This window comes from Anarhichas minor, unplaced genomic scaffold, assembly GCF_050575085.1.
Source record: "Anarhichas minor isolate MPS153535 unplaced genomic scaffold, ASM5057508v1 ptg000027l, whole genome shotgun sequence".
Lineage (NCBI taxonomy): Eukaryota > Metazoa > Chordata > Actinopteri > Perciformes > Anarhichadidae > Anarhichas > Anarhichas minor.
Window position 1 is genome coordinate 1,503,672 of NW_027466473.1, and position 27,253 is coordinate 1,530,924.

The 27,253-nt window shown below is 41.8% G+C and overlaps 1 protein-coding gene across 1 annotated transcript in view; it reads right to left on the reverse strand.

Moving 5' to 3' along the window:
- The window catches only part of dlg2 (discs, large homolog 2 (Drosophila)), a 284,548-nt gene that overhangs the window by 200,749 nt on the left and 56,546 nt on the right, over nt 1-27,253 (reverse strand). The window contains exon 5 of the mRNA XM_076101603.1: nt 24,154-24,167. Coding sequence (XP_075957718.1) covers nt 24,154-24,167 — 14 coding nt within the window. The remainder of the gene's footprint in view (nt 1-24,153; nt 24,168-27,253) is intronic.

Below are 27,253 nucleotides of genomic sequence, written 5' to 3' on the forward strand. Positions count from 1 at the left end.
CAAATCTGCATTTTCATTTTGCATTTCAGATGTGGCTTTTTCCTGAACTTCCTTTACAGCATCTACAGCATATAACAACCAAGTACAGTTCTGTTTTGTAGTCTGATGTCATCATCTGTGTTGTTTTCAATCACAACCAAAATGGTGGCTTTATCTTCACTGGGTAACTGTACTAACTGTTGCTTTATATCCAGTCCAGCAGGCCATGGTGTGTCTTCATTTGGTTCCAGTATTGCATACTGCTCCCTCAATATGCTCTTGTTGAGTTTCCCACAGACCACCTTTACCATCTTGTGCTTTGGGATGATGACATCCTGTCTTCCGAGCCTTGCAATCTGACTCTCTGAGATAGTGTTCTGCTTTTTCAGAACTGAATATACTGCTCTTGCCTTTTTGTGTCCGACATCGAGGGCTGATCCAAGACTGTGCACAAATTTGCTTGCTACTGTTCTGTTAGTAGATAAGTTGGTCTGTGCTAACTCTTCAATCACATTGAACCCTATTATTGGTTTTGCAAGTGGGTTAGTGGTCACCAATAGCGGCACTAGTAGTTCACTGTCCTTATTTTCTGGTAGGCTGAACTTCACTCCTATCCGTCCCTCATAAGGTATCTTTGTCCCATTTGCAGCAGAGAGATCCAATACACCCTCATCAAAGAGCTCTTGCACTGGTCGAATCTCAGCATCTGGTAAGTGTGTCTTTTTCCAGTCCATGCCAACAATAGACACTTGGGATCCTGTATCCCATAACACTGTAGTCTGAACTCCACCAAGGTTACACTGGACAAGACTTTTGCGTCCCACTAACTTTGCTGTTCTTTCTTGTTTTCTTGTCAATATGGCCTGACTAGTTAGCAAAGCATCATTGTTCAACTTAACATCGGCCACTTCTATTTTGCATGTGCTGGCGGTGGTATCTTTTCTCTTTCGACAGCCAATAGCCCAATGTTCACTGCTGCCACACTTGTAACAGTGACTACATCGGCCGTCTGGGTTGGATTTTTCACACTCAGAACACTTTCTCGGGTTTCGTGTCACACTACCAGAGTTGTTCTGCTTAGTTTTAGCTGGTTTGTCTTCTTCTTTATTTATCTTTGCTTGGTTGAGACTAGCCACATGTGTAGTGAGGTTCTGGAGCGCTTCACAGATCACTTTATTACCAGCATCAAGCTTCTCAAGTATAGGGTTAGGTTTAACTGTGTGGCTTTTATTTTTCCTCAAACCACTAACCTGCTCAACATCACTGTTCCCCTCTTCTTGAACCATGGCCACTTTCACTCCTTTTGGTTTGGAGACAGATAAGAGTTTATTTCTCCTCTCCAGTTCCACACTGTAAGCAGCGCTCATTTTCTCGAGTAACACTTCATCCTGTACAGATGAATCCTGCAGGTAAGGCTTGATATCTGTACGTACAGCATCATCTTGTAACCCTGTCACCAATGTCTGCAAGAACTGGGTCTGTATGAGTTCTGGGTTATACTTCAGCCCGACCATGGCTCTTTCTGATGCAAATAGAACTTTCTGTCTGAGGTCCATAGTGCGGATTAGAAACTGCACAGGGGTTTCTTTTGGCTCTTGGACAGCACGGGTCAGTGAATGATAAAGTTCTGTGGCATCTTTCTCGACGAAATGAGTCCTAAGGACTTGTCTTAAAGAGTTCAGTGATAGTTTTTGTCTGCTCTCCAAGTAGCTCTTTAATCTGACTTCAGGTGCAATAGACTGGATTACTGCTTCAACAATCTCACCTTCATCGTAGCCTTTTTGTAGTCCACGTTCAATCTGTCTTTCAAGGCTGGTGAAATTCAGCTTGTCTTTTTGGCCCACCACCAATTTGACCAATAATCCTGAAATCCTTCCTGTACATGGGATGCAGATTCACGTTGTCTCTTACTGAACCTGTTAAGCTGCTTGACCTCTGTGGTGACAAAGCTGGTTGCGATGTAGTACCATCTGTCGTCGACAGGGGGCGCCTCATAACTGCCTCTGGCTGCCCACTCGTCTCCTCCACACGTGCAGATACATTCTGTCCACCAGCATTGTCAGTCTCTTTCTCAAGTTGTCAATAAAATCGTTAGTGGCTAAAAGCGCTGAAAATCCTGTATCTTCCAACCCAGTAACATCTTCACTCTCCAGGTAACCCAGGATCAGCCTTCTCAGTAACCGACATGACGATTTTATCTCCTCACTGGGCTGAAGTCCTAGCTCCTGACTTACTGCACTGAGATCAGTTACTGATAAAGTTACAAGTTTCTCCTCAATATCAGCCAGTAGCGATTCCCACTCACTCTCCATATTTGTTCAGTCTTTGAATTACTCACAGCTTGAAGAAAGCAAGAGTGCTTTTTTTATTTTCCTTCCACGTGTGTCTTTTCTGCTGCATCGGTGAGCTGGTAGCTGCTGCTAGCCGTCATAACAAGCTAGCTCGGCTACACTCGTCCACAGAAACACACCTTTTTCCGTCAGAAAACTTGCTTAAACCGGGCGGAAACACCAAAATTATGTTGCACCCTTAAAATGAACCGTCCAACAACACGTCCATCTTCGTTTTGCAACTTTTATTTACAAACCCCACGGTTAAGCACACGCACATTTTTGCCTTCAGCCTGCATACATCACGTTCTCTCCAAAACTCCCTTAAAGCGACAGCGCTTTCTTCTAAAGGGTCAGTACACCAACTTTCTTCCCTTTACAGTTAGCAAGCATACCGTTCAGTAGTTAATAACATTACCTACTGAAGTAATACAAATATGAATGAACTTAAACACATATTTAAAGCAAATGATTTTACATAGACACACTAGTAAATTAGCAAGAAATATGAAATTACATATTTCAGTGCGCTCCACAGACCCCTCACACCCTGGACACCAGCTGTTCCAACTCCTCCCCTCTGGTAGGCGCTACAGGGCTCTGTACGCCAAAACCACCAGACACAGGAACAGCTTCTTTCCGCTGGCCGTCACTCACATGAACAATAAATAATGCTACATCCATACTACTCCGTTTCTACTCCGTTTCTATTTGGAAGCAGATTTGTCAAATAGAAACGATCTCCGTCCACACGGCCGTTTCAGCATCATTCTCGAATTGATCTGCATCCACACGGCAACCTTCGAAGGCGGACAGCAGTGACCATTAACGTACACTGGGCATGCGCGTGACGGTGTAAACAGGAAGTGGATTGGTTGCTTAGTTAAAAAAATTACGACAGAGTAATAAAGTACTCTTTAATAATGAAAGGTTGTATTTGATACTTAACATCTTCCTCTAAAATATTCCTCTATAAACTCAAACAGACACAGTTCGTGGAAAGTTGTATAAGTTTTATTTTTCAGACTTAGTTACAGTGCTGCGGGTCATTCTCTCTCTCTCTCTCACATCAAATTTACTTTAAAATCAACACTTACACGTAAACGTTTACCAGATTATGGGTCCATCAATGTGGTCAACACACGTCTCTCACTCGTTTCCTGTGTTGTTGATGTCTGTTCTCACTCGTAGCTCTGAACATCATGTAACATGTCCGACTAGCTAGCTTCTAAGCTAATTTTAACATTACCGCCAATGGAGAAATGCTAACCGCTAACATCTTTTCATGCTTCATAAATACATACTTACAGACTAAGGTCTCTCAAGGCTAACAAACGGAAGAAGTAAAACGTTAGTGCAGCATGTCTTCTCATTAGAATCTAAAAACAACGAGCTGCTCCATAGGGCTGATGACGCCGCTGGTCACGCCGCCTGCTAATCGCTCCAATAACGGCTGCTTCCTCCACAGCAATGCAGACTTTTACTGCACAACAGCTGCTAGCTGCTGCTAGCTGTTGTGCTAGCAGCAACACTTGCAATTAGTTATCCATGTTGAAATGAATCGCTGGTAGCCCAGTTTGTTTTCTTCCGGGTACGGGTCACGTGATAGTGAGTGTGACGAATCAGGGACGGAGACGTCATGGTTTCTAAGAACCATTCCAGTAGTGAACACGGGTGTGGGCGTCATTTTTTCTAAACACATCCGTATCCGACCGTCCACACGCAAACGCAACCCCGGAGTTCTCAAACACCTCCAACCTCGGGGGAGTTTTCAGACTCCTCCGTTTAGGGTGCTCCAAAACTCCGGCGTAGTGTGGCCGCTCAGTGTAAACGTAGCAAAAACGGAGTAAAAACGGAGTAATGTGGACATGGCCTAAGTCATACTGCACTACCTCTGTTTGCACTGTTTACCACCACTTGCACTATCACCTCAATTCCATTGCCATTGTTTATAGGTTTATGTTCACGTGTATATATATATATATATATATATATATATATATATATATATATATATATATATATATATATATATATATATATATATATATATTATATATATATATATATATATTTATTAGCGGTGTAACGGTTCACAAAATTCACGGTTCGGTTCGGTACGATACAGTGGTGCCACGGTTTGGTACGTTTCGGTACGTTTTCAATACAGTAGAAAACTATGAATGCCAGAGAAACGTACTTGATTTAAAAATATATTTATTCATTAAAACTAACATCATAAAGTTATTCTTTGACTTTGAACAATGATGGAACTATACCTGAGTGACCCATCTTCTGGGGTGTCTTCTTACCAACATATAAAAAACAAAAACTGCTCCTTAAAAAATGTTATGTAGTATTGTTACTTATCTTCTCCATCATCATTTTAGTATGAACAATGATGGAACTATACCTGAGTGAACGTGGCTCTTCATCTTCCATTCAGTGGTCAGGTGATGTGCGTTACAGTCAGGTAGCTTTGTGTAGCCCTCGACGTCCAGGCATCCGCTGTCAGAGCAACAGCGGGTGCCTCGGACATTTGATTCTCCACTCGTGCTTTTGTTTTCTTGTACAAAGCGGGAATTACGGTTTGGCTGAAATGGGCTCGTGAAGGAATTCTGTAACGGGGCTCAATAACATTCAGCAGGTTCATGAAGCCTGCGTTTACCACTACAGAGTCCGGTCTCATGTCCGGGGCTATAAATGTACCAATCGCCGTGGTGATCGCTTTAGCCCTGTTCGACTCGGTAGTGAACAGCTGCTTAAATGCTTCGGGGAGAGTTTGAAGCGTGTGTGCTGTTCCAGGTTTTCGTTTAGTTCCACCCACTGCCACACTGGGGTGATGTCGGCGTAAATGGGTTAACATGTTTGAGGTATTCCCACTGATGTAGCCACTCGTGTAGCAAATGCAACATAGTGTTTTTTTATCCACCACTCGCCCTCAGTTCACAGAGAAACCAAAGTGGCTCCAAACACCAGACCTGCAGGTCGTTGGAGGATCTTCTATTTCTGGTCTATTACTAGCCATACTGCACCGAGCTAGCTTCATGTAGCATGTCTCACAGCGCAAAAGTGCCCGACTGGAGTAGAACATTTTTCTTTGGTGGTGGGCGTGTCAGAGAGCACGCTGTCTGTTACGTCATGTGGGTTGCCAGTTTGAGAACAGTGGCTCCACCGAAAACATAATATTTCCCACAATTTAAGCTTCTGCATTTTCCAAATGCACGAGTATTATTCAAACATATTGTTCGGTTCGACATGCGTACCGAACCGTGAGCCTCGTACCGAACGGTTCAATACGAATACGCATATTGTTACACCCCTAATATATATATATATATATATATATATATATATATATATATATACATACATATATATATATATATACATACATATATATATATATATATACATACATATATATATATATATATATATACATATATATATACATACATATATATATATATATATATATATATACATACATATATATATATATATATACATACATATATATATATATATATATATACATATATATATATATACATATATACATATATATATATATACATATATATATATATATACATACATACATACATATATACATACACTTTCTTTTGGATATATATTTATACTTATAGTGTATATAGCTGTTAAATGTTTATACCTACATCTGTTGTACTTTTTTTTTGCTGCCCTTTCTTATTCTTTATATATATATTTTTTTTGTTGTTTATTGTAAAATTGTGTTTGTACATTGAGAGCGGAGTGGAAACCGGAGTCAAATTCCATGTATGCGTAAGCATACATGGCCAATAAAGCTGATTCTGATTCCAGTCCACACCTCCTTCATGTTGTTCTGCTGGAGTTTGGCCTCCAGCTTCCTCCTATAGGAGTCCTTGCACTCCCTGAGCTTCACCTTCAGGTCACGCTGGACTCTCCTGAGCTTGTCCCTGTCCCCAGACCTGAAAGCTGCTTTCTTCTTATTAAGAAGAGCTTTCAGGTCACTGGTGATCTGTAGGAAATTTGGGTTTAGAAGTGTTTTAAGAAATCATAATAGAAGTGTTTAATGATTCATAATTAAGAAATCATAATTAGAAGTGTTTTGGAATACATAATTAGAAGATTGTAGAAGTGATTTGTAGTTAGAAGTGTATCTTAGTAGCACCTTTATATCTGTTTGTGAAACTTGTGAAGTTTTTGCCAAAAGTTGCAAATCCTTATCTTTATATAGAATGTTTATCATAGAAGTGTTAAGCCATAAAAGACAGTCATTGAATGTATTAAACTGTGAAGAATAGCCAAGGGAAAGTCAGACTTCTAGACAGACATTTGCAGGTTGTACCCGCGCGAGGGTTTTCGGAAGCCTGACGCCAGGAGGAGGCAACTGAAATTAGCCAATAGGAATTAAGATGGACAAAAGGGAGGGGATTTCAAACTGTAAGAGGAAGTGCTGGAAAGGAATTCACTCTCTTTCTTCTCGGCTCTGAGCCTGGAAACATCTGTGTTTCCAGGCTGAGTCGTGAGTGAATAGCTTTTCCGCGCGGATCATATTATTATATATTCTGTTAGTAGTGTACTTCATTCTGTAATTGTATTAGCTTCAGTAGGATTAAATACTTTTTAATTGTAAACCAGTTTATGGTAGATTTATTAAGAAGCAACTCTACTGTAAAACAACAGTGGAGCGTGCTCTCCGGCCTTCTCTCGGTGGGGAAGATTTCAGCCTCCACAGATCCATGGCTTGTTGTTGGGGTAGCAGTGTACTGTCCGGGATGGAATGGTGGTTTGTTCACATAATTTGATATATTCTGTGATACAGTCCGTCATGCTGTTGATGTCCTCCCCATGTGGTCCACACAGCACATCCCAATCCGTAGACTCAAAGCAGTCCTGCAGAGCGTCATTAGCCTCCTGAGACCACCTCCTCACAGTCCTGGTGGTCACAGGCAGCCTCTGTACCAGAGGAACATACCTGGGTGTCAACAGGATCAGGTTGTGATCAGACCTGCCAAGGGGGGGAAGGGCAGTGGCACTGTATGCATCCTTTGCATTAGCATACAGAAGGTCTAGAGTTGTATTATTCCTTGTGGGGCAGTCAACATATTGGTGAAAAGTTGGCAGGGCTTTATCCAGAGTGGTGTGATTAAAGTCTCCAGTAATAGCCAAAAATGCACCTGGATGTTGAATCTGCAGTCCAGATACAGTGGAGTGGATGGTGTCCACTGCTGTCTCAGCGTCAGCTGATGGGGGGATGTACACAGCGACAACAATGGCGGACGAGAACTCCCTCGGCAAATAGTATGGATGCATCCCCACGGCTGGAAGTTCAATGTCCGGGCTACAGAAGCGTTCCTTAACACACACATGGTCGGAATTGCACCACCTCTCGTTCACATACACTGCAATCCCGCCACCTCTCTTCATGCCGCTCTGTGTAACGTCTCTGTCCGCCCGAACAGTCCTGAAGCCGGGCACCGACGCACTGTGGTCCGGGAAATCCACGTGCAGCCATGTCTCCGTGAAACACATGACGCTGCACTCATGGAAGTCCCTCTCAGTCTTTACCAGCGCGCCAAGATAAATCATGTCAGAACGTTTTCCACCATTAATGTGACCTATAACGTGAACAATTAAATTAAAAAACAAACTGAAATATTGTAGGGGAAAAAATTAAAAACTTACAATAACCTATGCACACCCTTAAACTAATACTTTGTTGAAGCACCTTTTGATTTCATTACAGCACTCAGTCTTTTTGGGTAGGAGTCTATTAGTATGGCACATCTTGACTTGGCAATATTTATTTGCAAAAGCGCTCCAAATCTGTCAGATTGCGAGGGTATCTCCTGTGCAGAGCCCACTTCAGATCACCCCACAGATGTTCAATTGGATTCAGGTCTGGGCTCTGGCTGGGCCATTCCAAAACGTTAATCTTCTTCTGGTAATGCCATGCTTTTGTTGATTTGGATGTATGCTTTGGGTCGTTGTCGTGCTGAAAGGTGAAATTCATCTTCAGCTATCTAACGGAAGCCTGAAGGTTTTGTGCTAAAATTGACTGGTATTTGGAGCTGTTCATAATTCCCTCCACCTTGACTAAGGCCCCGGTTCCAGCTGAAGAAAAACAGCCCCAAAGCATGATGCTGCTACCACCATGCTTCATGGTGTTCTTTGGGTGATGTGCAGTGTTGTTTTTGCGCCAAACATACCTTTTGGAATTATGGCCAAAAGGTTCAACCTTGGTTTCATCAGACCATAACACATTTTCCCACATGCTTTTGGGAGACTTCATGTATGTTTTTGCAAAGTTTAGCCAGGCTTGGATGTTTTTCTTCGTAAGAAGCCAGTACTTGCCAGAAATTCCTGCAGCTCCTTTAATGTTGCTGTAGGCCTCTTGGAAGCCTCCCTGACCAGTTTTCTTTTCATCATCATTTTGGAGGGACATCCAGTTCTTGTTAATGTCACTGTTGTGCCATATTTTCTTCACTTGATGATGACTGTCTTCACTGTGTTCCATGGTATATCTAATGCCTTGGAAATTATTTTGTACCCTTCTCCTGACTGATACCTTTCAACAATGAGATCCCTCTGATGCATTAGAAGCTCTCTGCGGACCATGGCTTTTGCTGTAAGATGCAACTAACAAAATATCAGGAAAATCCTACTAGAACAGCTGAACTTTATTTGGGATTAATCAGTCACTTTGAATGATGGCAGGTGTGTACTGACTACTATTTAACATGAGTTTGAATGTGATTGGTTAATTCTGAACACAGCCACATCCCCAGTTATAAGAGGGTGTGCATATTTATGCAACCAGGTTATTGTAAGTTTGTTTTTCAATTGAATTGTTCATGTTATAGGTCACATTAATGGTGGAAAAAGTTCTGACATGATTTATCTTGGTCTCATTTTTTTACATCACAAAAACCTGGCATTTTAACAGGGGAGTGTAGAGTTTTTATATCCACTGTACACAGTATCACCCCGCATCTGAGGAAAACACGTTAGACTGATGTGTTATCATGGTTGCTTAGCAACACAGTCACATCTCCAGAAAAATAAATTCACCTGGTACACGACATGCAGCGCTACGTAAAGAGGACATACCACAATGTTACCCAGAATACGCGAGCAAGCAGGAACGCAGCAGCAGGACAATAACCACGCCGCTGTGTTGGAGTTCTCCCCGGAGAACGAGAGGGTCGCCTCCATGCGCCTACGCATTGCGGGGAGCAAGGCTCTGACTCTGGTTTGTGCTTATGCACCGAACAGCAGTTCGGAGTATCCGGCCTTCTTGGAGTCGGTGGTAGGGGTCCTGGAAAGGGCGCCGCCTGCCGACTCCATAGTTCTCCTGGGGGACTTCAACGCACACATGGGCAATGACAGAGAAACCTGGCGGGGGGTGATTTGGAGGAATGGCTTGCCGGATCTGAACCCGAGTGGTGTCTCGTTATTGGACTTCTGTGCTAGCCACGGTTTGGCCATAACGAACACCATGTTCGAACATAAGGTGGCTCATAAGTGTACCTGGTACCAGAACACCTTAGGCCGGAGATCAATGATCGACTTTGTAATCGTATCATCTGATTTGCGGCCGTATGTCTTGGACACTCGGGTGAAGAGAGGAGCAGAGCTGTCAACTGATAACCACCTGGTGGTGAGTTGGATCAGATGGCGGGGGAACCGGTTGGAAAGGCCCGGCAAGCCCAAACGTGTAGTGAGGGTGAACTGGGAACGTCTGGCGGAGGACCCTGTCCGGGAGGTCTTTAACTCCCACCTCCGGAAGAACTTCTCACACATCCCGAGGGAGGTTGAGGACATGGAATCCGAATGGACCATGTTCAAAGCCTCTATTGTAGACGCGGCCGCTAGGAGCTGTGGCCGGAATGTTATCGGTGCCTGTCATGGCGGCAACCCGAGAACCCAGTGGTGGGCAACGGAGGTGAGGGAAGTCGTCAAGCTGAAGAAGGAGACCTTCAAGGCCTGGTTGGCCCAGGGGTCTCTTGAAGCAGCTGAGAGGTACCGGCAGGCCAGAAGGGCTGCAGCTGTGGTGGTCGCGGATGCTAAAACTCGGGCATGGGAGGAGTTCGGGGAGGCCATGGAGAAGGACTTTCAGTTGGCCTCAAGGAGGTTCTGACAAACCATCCGACGGCTCAGGAAGGGAAAGCAGGGCTTACCCCAGGCTGTTCTCAGCGGCGGGGGGAGGACCAGCGGGGGACACCGTCGGGCGGTGGAAAGAGCACTTTGAGGAACTCCTAAACCCGACCAACATCCAAACTAGTAATAAAATAATATATGATAAAAGTCTTGTTGGACAGAGACCTTACATTAAACAAAGCAAGCTTAGCGTTTATGGTGGGTTACATTTTTTGGGTACTTAAGGTTTTGATGAACAGCCCTAGTCTTTCTTGGAAAGCGCTTTGATCTTGACCTAGTCACAGTGAGAATCCCTTGAGGGAGTGCCTGATGCCTGATACAGCCATTCCACATGGGGAGCCAGTGAGTCTGAAAGTTTGTTGAATGTGGGTTGTGGCCGAAAGAAGAAGCTGCAATTAGCGACAGGTGTCACTTGCTGGTGGCATTAAAAACAGAGTAAAAAATATTATCTGTTAAAATGCGAGCGCCCAGGCCGTTAGGGTGAAGATCATCCTTTCTAAAGAATGAACAGCAGGTCCAAAAGAGATTGAAATTGTCAATAAACGCTACGTTGCAGATTGTACAGGTTGATTGCAGCCAGGTAAGGAAGCCTAGAGTGCGGCTAAAACGACCCACGTTGAGTGGAGGGATGGGACTGTAGTCAAGGAGATTGCTAAAGTCCCGTTTTAATATGTACGAGGTCTGACTAGGAATGTCGTTGCAGCCGATATGGATGATAAGTTCCCGGTCGAGGGGGTTCTTCAGAATCAGAACCGTTTATTGCCATGGTATGTTGAACATACAAGGAATTTGACATGACGGGAGGTGCATAACATTTAACAACAATCAACAACAATCAACAGTGCAAAGTAGAAACATATTAAAATTTACAGAAAAATATAAAATAAAGTGAAATATAAAATAAAGTGGAATATAAAATAAAGTGCACAAACGAACAGATGACAGGACTATAAACAAGTGAGATGTAAGTGTAGTGTAAAAGTTTCGAGTGTAATAGAAGAGATGTGCAGGGGAGTGACCGGTATGAATTCTTGGCTGGGATGCTGTGAATCTGGTCCAGTCTCCTTAGCGCCTGGAAAGCAGGAAGCTGATTTCTTTTTGACGCCGCTGATTTCTTTTTGACGTTCCTCACAATTGTATCTCCAAAAATGAGCGTGGTTGGAGGGGGGCGGGTGTTGGAGGAAATTGCACATGTGATGATGAAATGGATAGAGAAGAGTTGACAGAGTACTGGGGCGGGAAGAGCACCCAGGTATGGCCGTTGAAGTGATCGGAGGCGACAGTGAGCGCTGGGACCTCCGTGATGGCAGGGAGATGGAGGAGGCCGGGACTTCCCAGCCTCCCGGCCAGAAGTGGGTCGAGCATATTGTGTCTATTTACACACGTGGGCTCTGTGAGGAATTTAGGTTTAAAACCATTGTTAGTAGGATTTATAGCACCCCTCGAGGTGGATAGTAAAATAAGAAGTATGTGGTATGCCACCTTATACTTGTAAAAAATGTCAAAGTATTTGGAACGTCACAAGAATACTTATCAAATGTATATGTTTACAGTATGTTTACCATAGAAGTGTTGAGCCATAAAAGACAATCATTGAATGTATTAAACTGTGAAGAATAGCCAAGGGACAGACAGGGATTTTGAGACAGGCATTTCAGGGACCACCATGACCAGGAAGGAAGTGAAATCTGGTCCTAACAGAAGCAGAGTGACACGCAGAAGGAGCGACAGACCAAAAGTCAATAGGTCACGCAAGGGCGGTCAGCTGACTGAAGCCAGGAGGAGTCAGCTGGATTTAAGCCAATTGTAACTGAGACAGACATTTTATGACTTTTACGGACTATGAAAGGAGATTCAAAGGAAGAACTCGGGTGGTTCCTGCAGGTATCAAGTTTCCTGGTTGGAGCGTGTGTGAACTCTTTTCCACGGATCATATTTCTATCGATAGTGTAATTAGTGTAATTCACTTTGCAATTGTTTTAGCTTCTGTAAGATTAAATACTTTTGATCATAATTTGAACCGGCTGAGTTTTTGGCATGGCTGGAAGACGTGCGGTTCTCCCACAGTTCCGAGAGGTTCCTGAACCTAACAGCTCCAGAATCGGAGCCCGTTGCGGTAGTCAAGTGGTAGATATCCTAGTTGTCGCACACAGTCAGTGTGTTGGATTACAGCCTCCGTACATGTACATGTAAACATGTGAAGGGTAGAGGTAGTTTCTAGGTTCAGGAAATTGTAGTACATTCTCACAAATATTGACTGAACTGTGCTGGATGGAATTGAATACACTGGAATCATATAACAGGCTGCATTCTTTTTTTAATGTTGTGAAATACTTATCCAGGAATGCTACACTAATGTGCTTTGATTATCAGGTCACCTGACTGAACATTGTTTAGATGAAACTCTCGTTTTAATTATTCTGAAATGGGCTAGAATCTACCTGCTTTGTGACTTTTATGCCATGTCATCACCATTCATATATAGACAGGACAACCTATGTTCATGATTACATTGTATAGAGCACAGCGGTGGAAGAAGCACTCTGTTCTTTTATTACAAGTCATGCATTCAAAATGTTGGCCAACTTAAGTAAAAGTATGAAAGTATCAGCATCAAAACACACTTTATGTACCAAAAGTAAGAACTACTCATTAAGCAGAATGGCCCATTTCAGAATAATATCTATTATATCATTGGATTCTAATCAGATGTGATATGAGAGGATGGAGCTAAGTACAACCAGACGCTGAATAAGACCAGTTACAGTTAACTTTCATTAACTGAAAACAAACTGTGAAAGGGTTAAAGTTGTAAAAAAGTTGAAAGACGAATACAGATATCTCCGACCGGACAACGCAGTGACCTGTCAATCACAGTGTAGCCCCGCCCTAAAGCATCCCCTGCTTTATGGTCTGTTTGACTCTAAATGGACCATAATGTACTAAATGAACATCATGCTGTATTGAAGAAGACTTGAAACTAGAGATTGAGACCATAAACTCATGTTTACAATGTTTACTGAGGTAATAAATCAAGAGAGAAGTTGAGTCATTTTCTCATACAACCAGAGGAGTCGCCCCCTGGTGGACAGTAGAGAGAATGCAGGTTTAATGCACTTGAGCATTAGCCTCACTTTTCAGAACTAGAGGTTTACGCCTGATTCCACCGCTGCTAAAACAAGAGCACAAAATTGCTTCCAAGAGGACAACGTTCTTCATAGATCTAGTTGCTTTTGCTCTCAAAGTGAAACAGATTAATGAATTTTACTTTTGTCAAATTTTCTTCGGTGGGAGCATGCCCCTGGACGCCACAGGTCCGATGTCCACCCACCACTGTCCCAAAAACCCTGTGGGAAATAACTATTAATTAAAAGAGAAGAGTATTGATGCATGCAAGCTTCTGTGAATGCTTTGTTGCTCTGCAATTACAGGAAAGTTATGCTGATGCCTTACAACTAATTGCTGAGAGATAATCCTGCGAAGTGCTTGTCAAAACAATGAAGTAGACCCTCTTTCTCATCAGAAAAACTTTCAAATTGAGTCAATTCAAAAACTCTCTAGAGCACATAGACATTTGATTAAACAGCTTGCAGTCTTTTGGTGTTTAGGTGTTATTTTTTTACTTCTAATTATTAGTTTTAGTTGTAGAATTGGACAAGACCTACACCTTCTTTCATCCTCTATTTCTACATCTCTTAATTCCAACTCTATTGTAGCGCAATAATGACCAGGTTAATTTAAGTATATTAAATGATGCACAGGAGAGGTTGTGGTGACAAGACAAACAGCGATGGAGAAATATTTGAAAAGGAAAAATGCAGACTCTGAACTGGGCCCTGGACAAAGTTCTAACCCAGAGGAAAAGCCTGGTATGAGTGGTGGTCAAAAGAAAGAAAAAACAGTGAGCTCGAGGCAACACAGCGAAAGATATCTTTCGTTTGGATTTACTTTCACCGGGGATCGGTATGTATATATGCTGTATTGTGCTACAATGTGTCATTCTGTAACTTTTTTGGTTCTTGGTGTGCCGCGGGATCTTTTTAATGTAAAAAATGTACCGCGGCTCAGAAAAGGTTGAAAAACACTGGGATAGTGATCATGATCCTGGCAATGGACTGACTTCTGGTATTGATGGAACGAGGCGACCACCTACCACACACTCCCTACACAATCTCCCTCAACAGAAGCATAATTGATGAGGGGGAAGCCAACAAGCACTACTAACAGAGAACACACGACAGGAGAACGATGCTTCGCAGAGTCTTCCTCCTTTCTGATCAATGTGTGTTTCTAACGAGTCTGAACAATTAACCAACTGGCAAATTAACCGCTCCACTGAACTCACCTATGTCAATTATCTGACTTGAAACACGATGAAAGTGCAGACAGAATCATTAGACATCGGACTATTTGTTCTTTCCAGAAGGTCTGTCCTCTTCACCCCTATAGAGAAGCAGTACTGTTTCCAGGCAACACAACCAAACACAAAACTACCCAGCAGGTGGCCCTGTAGTGGGAGGGAAGTTGTATTATTATTACAGGGGACATGGTTTCTACCATGGCAGGCTCTAACAAGAAGTATTAGTTAGAAAGATTAATATATTATTATTAGTGCTGGGCAACGATTAAAATATTTAATCGCGATTAATCGCATGGATTTTTTGCGGTTAATCGCATTGTTATGGCAAAGTTCAATAATGAATTCAAAAGTAGTGTATTGTGCACTTTTATCTTGAAAGTACTGCTATATGAACAAAAGGTCAATAACATTTGGTTTGCAAACACTTTAAATAAATAAGGTTATTTTTAACAGCAGTATTCCCTTTACACAGTAGCAGTTATACAGTTATAATGATTCTGATAATAGATAACTTTATCTTTATGTGTGTAAGAGATGCAATTTAAATATACACCTTGAAAACTGCAAACCTATCTACTTCTTTTTTTGTTTGTTAAATTCTCAGTAGCGATAACTAAATGATGCTTATTATACATATTACAAACAAAAACACTCGACAATATGTATTTTAATATTGTCACTGTTGTAAATTGTTTGATTGCATGATTTACTTTTATTGTGAAGAGCATGAAAACGGAAGTGCTTTTACTTTGAAGAGACAGGAAGTAGAATGGTACGTGTTCTTGACGCTAACAATGATGATGATACATAGAAAACCACATGTCGGGTGCAAGAGCTGTAACACTGTAATACTGCAGTTCAGACAGTAAAGTGTTCCGTTCAAACAAGACGTGTCTTGGTCCTCACTAGAAGCTCCACTTCACAACAGTCACGTTTGATCTGTAACGAGACGATCGCGCACGTGTGTGTGTGTGTGTGTGGGTGTTTGTGAGACAAGAGTGAAGGACAGTGACAGAGTGTAGGAGGGGTTCCGGACCCAAGGGGAAGAAGGAAGTGACGCCACACGAACACAGCTGTTCACTGCTTGCTGCCTGGTTCTTGTGTTAAAAATATCGCTTAATAATAAATAAATAAAAAAACTGCGTTAACGCGCGATAATATAATTGTCGGCGTTAATTAATTAATGCGTTAACGCGTTAACCTGCCCAGCACTAATTATTATACTTCTTCAGCACATCTAATCTGGTTTGTATTCTCATAGAAACTAGAATCATTTCAGAGAGAGTCATAATTTCTTCAAATCAGCCCTAGCAGCCTTCAACGAATCCTGGAGGGTAGAAACACATTGACTATACCACACAGACGGTCTGTCGAGTGAGTTCAGTGGTGGGGACATGTACTGGAAGGACACGTTCCTCTGTCGGTAACAAGAAGCATTTAGCTGTACAATCTGTCAGTGCTTTACTGCACTTTCTGTTCCTGATTAGAGAAGCTGTGGGAGTTCATCTGCTGGTTATAGTGTAGAGCTTCAAGATACACCAGCAGGCAATTAGCAGGTTTATGGGACATAATGCAAAAAGCCGTGGAGAAAATACCTATTTTGTCTGCCTCCCCATGTTTGGGCGCATTTGAATACTAAAACGTTATGGATTTCAAACTTTGCAATCCATTGAAAACTTTTGGAATTTGTAATAAGACTTGGTTTGCTTGTTTGTTGGCACTAGAATAGCCTTTAAATTAAATGAAATGTACCCATTTTTTTCAGCGATTAACTTAATTGTGAACCATTTGTTTTTCCTAAAGTTGTGTTATTAAACCTACCCTAAGATAATCAGGCTTAACATTATTTATAATAATTTTATTTATTTACCTGTGCATCATATTTACTCCTGACTTTTAACCTCTTAAGTCAGTTTTTTTTTTGCACAAAAAATAATACACATTTATGTACACTAGCCTATGGTGTTGTAGTGTATAGCTTTCTTATTATTCAAAAAATATGATAAGTGCATACAAATAATATTAAAATAAAATATTTGAGTCAATCAGCTGCCAACAATTTTAACTCTAAATGATTAAATGTGTGACTTCATTATCTGCATTAAACAATCTCTATTTTGAGATGATGGGTAGGCAACAGCTCTGTGAAAGGGTTTCGATCAGCGTGAGACTTCCAAACAACTTCAAGTCTTTTGGATCAAACCCAAACCGAGATATTTTTAAACAGTAAATTGAGAAACAGTAGGGAAACTGTTTCAAGCTCGTGGGATGAAAATAAAATGTGTTGTTTACTGACAGTCAACTATTTACAATTCCAAAGACTGTGATAAAAAATTGTAAAAGGTGCTGAAACTGGTGATTAAGCAGACAACTGAGCCTCGTACATTTCATGTTACTTGGAATCTTCTTTAAGGCTTCTGACTGAAATATGTGTCAGCCCACTCCAATGTTAGACCTTGTTGGGATCTGACCCTGCTGTCCTGGCTGGCTGAGACCTTCACACGTGCTTTTCAAATAAAGGAGCAGCCATGTTCCTTCCTTTCACCAAAACGCCTGATCTGGGGTCTGCAAGAAACCTCATGCCGGATGACCACACCCCCCAGCTCCAGCAGAAACCTGATGCTGGTCCCTCATTGGCCAAGAAAGGGCCCCCCACTGGTTGTGCCACCTGGTTTATAAGCCTGAGCACAGCTAGAATTCTTCCTCTTCCGTCCAGACACCGCTGGTGTAAGGAGATCCACAAGGCTCTCTTCACCCCGGACACGCGCTGGTGTAAGGAGATCCACAAGGCTCTCTTCACCCCGGACACGCGCTGGTGTCAGGAGGTCCACAAGGCCTCTTCACTCCGGACTCGTCCAGGGGACAAGAAGATCCACGAGGAACCGCGGCCTCATCAAATCCTATCAGGTCACATGTAACATTCGCTGGTCGAACAGACTGTGTTTTATTTTGAGTTTTAGATCCTGTAGTGCGAGAACGGATAACTCCTATGCCCCGTTCTCCCACCCTTTTTGTGTACACACTGCCGGCAGAAGGTAACAATCTTTCCTCGCCGAAGATTTCCGGGAAGGACGACCCTAACCTCGTCCCTCAGCCGAAGTTAAAAAGCCCTCTCTGCAGCGAGGAGGCCGAGTCTGCGCCAGCCAGCCCCGAGGCCGCGCCACCGAGAGCCAGCGGCTACTCGAGGACCGAGTGATCCCCACCACGGGAAACGTACCCTACCGAACGAAGCTTCTACAAGTAAGAGTTACTGGTATCTGGGCCTAGCTTAGCTTAGCATAGCATTAGCTTAATTTAGCCTATTCGTTATGTCGTTGTTATTCCTATATCTTGTTACGTTAAGTTACTGTCGTGTTATAACGTGTTATTGCGCAAGCATCGCGGACCACGGAGTCCCGTTATATTGTGTATTTCCTGCTGTAACTGTTTACATTAGATCCGTCGCTGCTAGTGGATGTGGAGGTTGTGATTTTATCACTTCAAAGACCAAAACCACGGTGGCGGAGCCTCGTCTCGCCGACCGAGTTTTGGGGTGATACGAGAGCAATACTCGCATCTCACCGCAGTGATAAAGATGTGTTTTGTTTTGGGGATTATTTTATTTTGTTTGGTTTTATTCTCTCTTCTTTAAATCGGCTCTGTGAGTGAGATCTAGAACCGCAACTATCACCGTACAAGCGTGACCGGTCGGTTCAGAATCCGACCGCAGAGTTTACGAGTGATCAGCTGTTCCTCACATTCTCACTGCAGCGCCGAGCACCGCGCTCAGAGCTCCTCTCTCTCTCTCGCTCTCTCTCTCTCCCTCTCTTCTTACTAACCCGCACACACATAGTTAGATTCACTGATTTTGGGTGAACGTCTCAGACACGTGGTCGCGTAATCTATTGTCCCAACCCACATTGTGCGCCGTCCCACGTGGTTACACGTAGCCACCTCTCAGCTATCTTGTCACTCCGCCATCTTTGCTTGTAGGCTCAAACGCCCCTTTTTAGGTTACGTACCATCACTGTTTGAGTAGCCCCCCCCCCCCCCCTTCGTTTCCACACACACACACACACACTCACACATGTACATATATCTATATACATATCCTTACCCGTACTCAGACTATTGACATTATGAGTGAACGCTAATTATGAGACTTAGTTTTATTGTTTGGTTATTGGTCCCTGTTCGCAGGGTGGTGCCCCGTTATTATTAATAATCATTAATAATTGTTACTGACATTAATAATTCTATTGATGTCAAGAATTTAGTTTCTTAGATGATGATAACCCAAACACGCTCCTCTACGTTCCCAACAACCTTCATTGTGAGGTTAGTAATGGTCCAGTTGTTAGTGTAATAGGAATAATAAATGCATGCCTGTAATCTATGAATCCATGAGTACATAACGGACATGAACGACTTCTTGTTCTCTCAGAGTTCACTCATTCTGCCTGTTTCCTCAGTTGTAATTGGTGAATCAATGTTATTGACTGACCACACACTCCACTCATCAGGTTTCAAAGGGCTGTAACTAACTCACTGATTAAAGAGGGGAAGGTTAAAGGTGAGTGCACATGGTGGTGCAGAAGGACTCCAGTCAGGTCAAGGCCATTCTGTACAGGTAAAACTGAAGTGCACTTGTACTGATCTGAGGGAATGTAAAGTATATCTGCAGTATTTATATGATCAGTTTGAACTGATAGCATTTGATATTTGTTCCAAAAGCAGTAAACTGGAATATGTTGAATATTAATTCAAAGAAATAAATGAAAGAAAAGAAGTATATAAATATAGGCAAACCAGGTCATGTTAAAATAACTAGGGGTTGAAAAGTGTGCTCGAGCTTACAAACACTGAGCGTCCTTTAGCAGAGTATTAAAACAGGATATGATTGTACCAGCACTATCACAAACTCATCTCTTTAGGCATTTATAGAATCTGATCAAATAAAAAAATGGTTGTTGTTATGGACCTCCAACAGTTATGCTAGATGTATATATAATGTATATAAATACACATACACATATGCAGTACATACAAAAAGCATTCAGAGCACTTCACTTTGTTCACATTTTGATATGTTAGGTCATTGTGCTAAAATCATTTGAATTCATTTCCCCCCTCACCAATCTACACCCAATACCCCATAATCACAAAAACTGAAGTATCACACTGACAAGTATTCAGACTCAGTACTTGTTGATGCAACCTTGTCAGTGATTCCAGCTTTGAGTTGTGTTGGGTCTTTGCACACCTGGATCTGGGTATTTTCTTCTCTGCAGATCCTCTCAAGCTCTGTCAAGTTGGATGGAGACCGTTGGTGGAAAGACATTTCCAGTTCTCTTCAGAGATGTTCGATTGGGTTGAAGTCCAACAGTTCAATCTTGGTTTCATCACACCACAGAATCTTGTTTCTCACAGTCTGAGATTCCTTCAGCTGCATGTTTTTTTACATACTCCGAGCAGGCTTTCATGAGTCTTTCACTAAAGACAGGCTGCTGACTGGCCACTCTGTCATAAAGCCAGGATCAGTGTGTTGCAGTGATGATGTCCTATCTCCACAAGGAGCAACTATCAGGTTCTTGGTCACCTCTCTTACCCAGACTGTTCTACCCCAATTGCTCAGTTTGGCCAGGCAGCCAGCTCTGAGAAGAGTCCTGGTTGTTAATAAACTTTAAGAATTATGGCAGCCACTTTGCTCTTGGGAACCTTCAATGCAGCAGATTTTTTTGTAGCCTTCCCCAGTCCTGTGTCGCAACACAATCTTATCTCTGAGCTCTGCAAGCAGTTCCTTGGACCTCCTGGCTCAGTTTTTGTTCTGATGTGCATTGTCAGTAACACGTTCTCACTCCCAACTTGTCAAAAACATTGATCATGATTAGTGTCCCTCTGGTTCAAACTATGATGCTCTAAGTACCCCTCTATTGTGTCTTTTCAAAATAAACTTCCAGATTTACTTTAGTTTTTAGGTTTACTTATGCAACAAAACTACTTGGTTAGGCGAAGGAAATGATCATTGTTGAGGTTAAAATAAGTAAAATAACTACACTTGTTATGTTACTGTCGTTAGTAAAGTACAGAAGTTACAGAACAAAATATGGTAATATACTGTAAGTCAATGTTGACTTGGTTTCACACGAACAGCTGTCTCCTGGGCTAAAGTCCTGAGTTTGTCGAATCTCTCTTGGAATGAAATGTGCTATATACAGTGGGTACGGAAAGTATTCAGACCCCTTTCAATTTTTCACTCTTTGTTTCATTGCAGCCATTTGCTAAAATCAAAAAAGTTAATTTTATTTCTCATTAATGTACACTCAGCACCCCATCTTGACAGAAAAAAACAAATGTAGAAATGTTTGCAAATTTATTAAAAAAGAAAAACTGAAATATCACATGGTCATAAGTATTCAGACCCTTTGCTGTGACACTCATATTTAACTCACACGCTGTCCATTTCTTCTGATCCTCCTTGAGATGGTTCTACCCCTTCATTGGAGTCCAGCTGTGTTGAATTAAACTGATTGGACTTGATTAGGAAAGGCACACACCTGTCTATATAAGACCTTACAGCTCACAGTGCATGTCAGAGCAAATGAGAATCATGAGGACGAAGGAACTGCCCAAGGAGCTCAGAGACAGAATTGTGGCAAGGCACAGATCTGGCCAAGGTTACAAAAGAATTTCTGCAGCACTCAATGTTCCTAAGAGCACAGTGGCCTCCATAATCCTTAAATGGAAGAAGTTTGGGACGACCAGAACTCTTCCTAGACCTGGCCGTCCAGCCAAACTGAGCAATCGTGGAAGAAGAGCCTTGGTGAGAGAGGTAAAGAAGAACCCAAAGATCACTGTGGCTGAGCTCCAGAGATGCAGTAGGGAGATGGGAGAAAGTTCCACAAAGTCAACTATCACTGCAGCCCTCCACCAGTCGGGGCTTTATGGCAGAGTGGCCCGACGGAAGCCTCTCCTCAGTGCAAGACATATGAAAGCCCGCATAGAGTTTGCCAAAAAACACATGAAGGACTCCCAGACTATGAGAAATAAGATTCTCTGGTCTGATGAGACCAAGATTGAACTTTTTGGCGTGAATTCTAAGCGGTATGTGTGGAGAAAACCAGGCACTGCTCATCACCTGCCCAATACTATCCCAACAGTGAAACATGGTGGTGGCAGCATCATGCTATGGGGGTGTTTTTCAGCTGCAGGGACAGGACGACTGGTTGCAATTGAAGGAAAGATGAATGCGGCCAAGTACAGAGATATCCTGGAAGAAAACCTCTTCCAGAGTGCTCTGGACCTCAGACTGGGCCGAAGGTTCACCTTCCAACAAGACAATGACCCTAAGCACACAGCTAAAATAACAAAGGAGTGGCTTCGGAACAACTCTGTGACGATTCTTGACTAGCCCAGCCAGAGCCCTGACCTAAACCCAATTGAGCATCTCTGGAGAGACCTGAAAATGGCTGTCCACCAACGTTCACCATCCAACCTGACGGAACTGGAGAGGATCTGCAAGGAAGAATGGCAGAGGATCCCCAAATCCAGGTGTGAAAAACTTGTTGCATCATTACCAAGAAGACTCATGGCTGTACTAGCTCAAAAGGGTGCTTCTACTCAATACTGAGCAAAGGGTCTGAATACTTATGACCATGTGATATTTCAGTTTTTCTTTTTTAATAAATTTGCAAAAATTTCTACATTTCTGTTTTTTTCTGTCAAGATGGGGTGCTGAGTGTACATTAATGAGAAATAAAATGAACTTTTTTGATTTTAGCAAATGGCTGCAATGAAACAAAGAGTGAAAAATTTAAAAGGGGTCTGAATACTTTCCGTACCCACTGTAAATAAAGTATACTTTGCTTTAGCAGTCTTTCATTCATTTCCTCTTCCACGCCACCTCATTTGGAGCATTTATAGGACAGAAACCTGCATACAGGCAACAGCATATTTCTGTTGTATGGCCAGCTCTCATGAATGTTATGGAAATAACCACACATAAATAAATGTACCAGCTTTAAATTCCACTCGCTTGTTAAGACATGCGAGTTACATTTAAAATCACACCTGCAGTTTGAAAACTGCACTCTTTTAAATTGCTATTGGAATAAGACAGCTTTGATTGTTCAGTCCAAACTGAACTTGACAGAAAAGCCTCGGCTGCATTACATCACCAATGGGGAGTCAGAATCAAGATTAAAAACATCAACAATGGCATGGTATCACAGTACTCAACATGCCCCTTAACTATTACATAACGGGTCCATGGAATGAAAACTGCATATCATGCAGTGCACATTCATTATGGAGAGCTGAATACTTAAGATAGTAGAGCTGAATATATTCACAGTGTCATAGAACACACTCACAACAGGAGCACTAAGAGGGGCTGCCTCTGAAGAACTCAGTATGACTTCTGTCTGATGGACTCTTTATGAATCAAAGTACTTATAGAGACCAGAAAAACTAGACATGGCATAACCAGAGCTGGTTGTTATGACGACTCAGTTAATATCGACGCTGTCAATATGGCAAATTCTCACTATAGTGTAACTCTCTTCTTCAACAGCAGTCCTGTGACACCTGTATCACAGAGAAGGAGTGGATATGGAGGACATCACATCTGAGGTTTAGCATTGTGTGGGCCAAAGTTAAACCTCATATAAAGCATGTCAACAATGCCCTCATATAATCCTGCAGGGTCAGTATGCAATATGCTACAACCACAGTTGTAGAGCATCTAATTCATTTTCTGTTTTTATTTTGCTTTGACTTATTCTGGGTAGCAACATGGCAGTATACTCCCCCTCAAAACCATAAATCAGAGACTCTGAGCTAATTTAACAAATAATCATTTTTCGAATTGATTAAATTTGACTAAGTCACTGCTAACACCTTCTAATGACAAAGCAGCCTACAGTCAGAATATGTCAGCACAGTGCTACTTGTAAAGCATGTCACTCACAGTGTGAATGAACTCTGGAACATTAGAAATGCAGTGTGTGTGCACCTGTATGCCACCTTACAAACACACACATACACACATGCAGACATGACACGTAAAAGTGTAAAAGGACATAACCATCCAAAAACAAAAGCCTCCATCAATCCCCTGCATTTCATGTTACAACAGAAGCATGAGGCACTCGGAGTGAAGGGCAGCAGACTAAGGCTGACTTGCTAATGGCTTTCATGCTAACCCAGCATGAATATTTCACCATGGCTTTCAACGTCAACATACTAATTGACCGAAGGCGTCTCTGTGTGTTCTACAACATGTAAGGAAGAGAGGCATGTATGTGTCCATCTTTAGCACTTTCCTGCCAGAACTGTGGGCTAACTCTCTTACTGGATGTAGACTATGTCTATATTTAGGCTGCAAACCACTCAATGGAGAATTTCTGCATAAACGGCGAAGAGAGCTTTGTCAGTTTCACTTAGAATAGTCCATGCAAGACGTCGCTGTGACCTTAGCGTGATGTACATTGAAGGAAAACTGCTTCTGAGGGAGTTACCTCAGTTACCACTGTTGCTTTCACTGTGGCTACCTGCATGCAAACAGCTTTGTTAAGTTGTATCATAAACTATTTTATAAACTTGAAATGATGACCATTGTCTATACATCCACAATACGTTTTTTCTCACAGTTGGTAAACAGGACTTAGAGAGAGGCTGTACTGTGAGCTAAATGCTACTATAAGCAGGCTGACATGCTAACAATAACAGTGTTAACATGCTGATGTTTAGCAGGTATGACGCTTACCATCTTCATGATCTTACTTTAGTGAGTTAGCATGCTAACATTTGCTAATTAGCACTAAACTGTACAAGTACAGCTAAGGCTGACGGGAAGGTCTCTAGTTTTGCAGGTATTTGGTCGTAAACCAAAGTATTGCACACATTCAAATTCTATTGTAAATTTTAATATGTTTCTGTTTCTTGCACTGTTGATTGTTGTTTATTGTTCAATGTTATTGTCTAATGTTATGCACCACCTGCCATGACAAATTCCTTGTATACATTGGCAATAAACGGTTCTGATTCTGATTGATTTGATTGCCCTGATGATGGGACAGAAAACTACAGTTCTCCTGTACTGTACTTCAACACAACAATGAACACCTCACGTTACTTGTTTTCTGATGTAATAACACGTGTCATGTGGATGACAAATTTCAAGTAAAAAATCCTACATGAGGTACTAAACAACTAACACAACTATTAGCAAATTTAACTAGCATAAATAAAACAGTAAGACCTCAGTATCATCTGCATAGTTATGTGAGAGGAAATCATTTAACTTTACATCAAATGTTCATTTCTATATTAGTTATGAGGAAAAAGATAGTGTCCTAGAACATACTTGTTGTCTTGAGTAAAACATTGCTGTGAGTGGAGGATTCCCCTCTCCAGTGATGCAATAAGCATCAACATAGTGGAGAGCATACAGTTCAAGCTAAGCGATAAGAGTCCAAAAAGTGTGTTGTTTGTGATATTTTCTGAAATAAAATACTGCAGTTCTGAAGCTTGCATAAGGATTTGTCTAATCTAATAATGCAAAATATTTTGTTTGGAAACTGCCAAGTGCTCGTGAGCAGAACCATGAGCTGGCTGACTGAAGTTCAACCCAACTCCTGCTGTCATATCTCAACAGACAGGCAGCCAGGTTGTGACATGCATCCTGTAGTTAGGGGGAATTGTAATTCTCTCACACACATACAAAATCACTCTGTCAAGAGATAATAACCCACAACAAATATACACTGAAAGCATCCTATAGCAATGTTGATGAATCATTCATTCAACTCTTCACTCCAAAGCTCAAAGCGACAAGGTGATGAAGACAAGCAGGACCTTGAATGAAGACAAAAACATGAGTGCAAGTGCAAACATTGGAAGAAACCAATGTGTAGACAGAGCTTCTCTCCTCCTGCTTCACTGCATGCCTCATTCTCCCAGTCTCAGTCCATGTCTCCCTTTCATCCCTCTCTGGTCCAGTGAATCATTCAATCGTGTTCTGTCTCTTACCTTAGTGGTGACAATGCAAAGACAATCCATGCTCACCGGACAAAAGAAGAAGCTCTCAACCTATGCCCAAATTCATCACCACTAATATCACCACTGGAGGGGAAAAAGGCAGGAAGATGTAAAAAAAAAAAAAAAAAAAAAGATACCAGTGTGAGGAAGCAAGTAGGAAAGATATAAAAAAGGTAGGTGTTGCTGAAGAAGAAGAAAAAGAAGAGGGGGTGGAGATGAGGAAAAGAACACACGTGTTCACGGCGGACAGACGTTACTGCATGTGAGCCCCTTGTGAGGATTGGGATGCCTCCTCCACAGCGCTAAAGGCGATCAGGATTCCTAACGCCATCTCAGAGCAGAGCGTGCGTCATCAGCCAAAACATGCACACACACTAAAAATGCTTGGCAGCTTGACTGGCCTCCCCCAACATCCCAAAATCATTCCTTAGCTTCTCTCCCTCTCATTCCTCCCCTGTCTCTTGTTTTCAGTTCTCTCTCTCTCTCTCGTCAGCTCAGAGAGAGAGAGAGAGAGAGAACGTCAGCTCAGCGGAATGAATTAGATTTCCATGCTCTATTAGCTGCTGTGGCAGACTGCTGGAACTTAATAATAACACACTGGTTTTAATTTCATCTGCAGAGCAGTGGCAGCACTGCCTTCCACTGACTTTAGGACAGATATTTTACTGTGTGTGTGTGTGTGCTAATTCGCCAGAAACATTTAGTGAATCGTTTGAGTAAAAACAAAATGAGATATAATCTACAGGATGAAGTGAACCATCTTTAAAATGCAACATCTCACACAGGTCATAACAAATGACCAACAATAATGCAGCAGAATATGAATTACAATGAGAGAAAATAAAATATATGAACTGTTGTGATCAATCTTTAAAATGTAACTTCAAGAATATAATATAATTAAGACTTGATAAAGTTATACTGCAGTCTCTGATATTAGTGCATTCAGCCAAGTTAAGATATTATTCTCAACTAGAATGGCCATGATTATTTTTGTAATATTTGTATTAAAGAGAAATGTTTGAATTTTGATAACATTAAATGATCCATTCATGAAAGAAACAAAGAAAGTCTTGGTAAAAAAAAAAAAGACTCATTGGGTGAAAGAATGGGTACAGTTCCACTGCAGCATATGGAAGTCCCCTCTTGGGAATTTGAAAAACCTTTAAAATTAAATTCTCTTTTGTATTTTTGTTGAATCAAAATGATCAGAAACAGAAGTCCACACTTGGTTGGAGTAGGGCAATAGTCCACTGTTGATAATATAAGAATGTATATACAGTGCCCTCCAGAATTATTGGCACCCTTTAGTAAAAATGAGCAATACAGGCTGTGAAAAAACGTCTTTATTGTTTATCCTCGTGATCTTTCATTCAAAATATTCACAAAAATC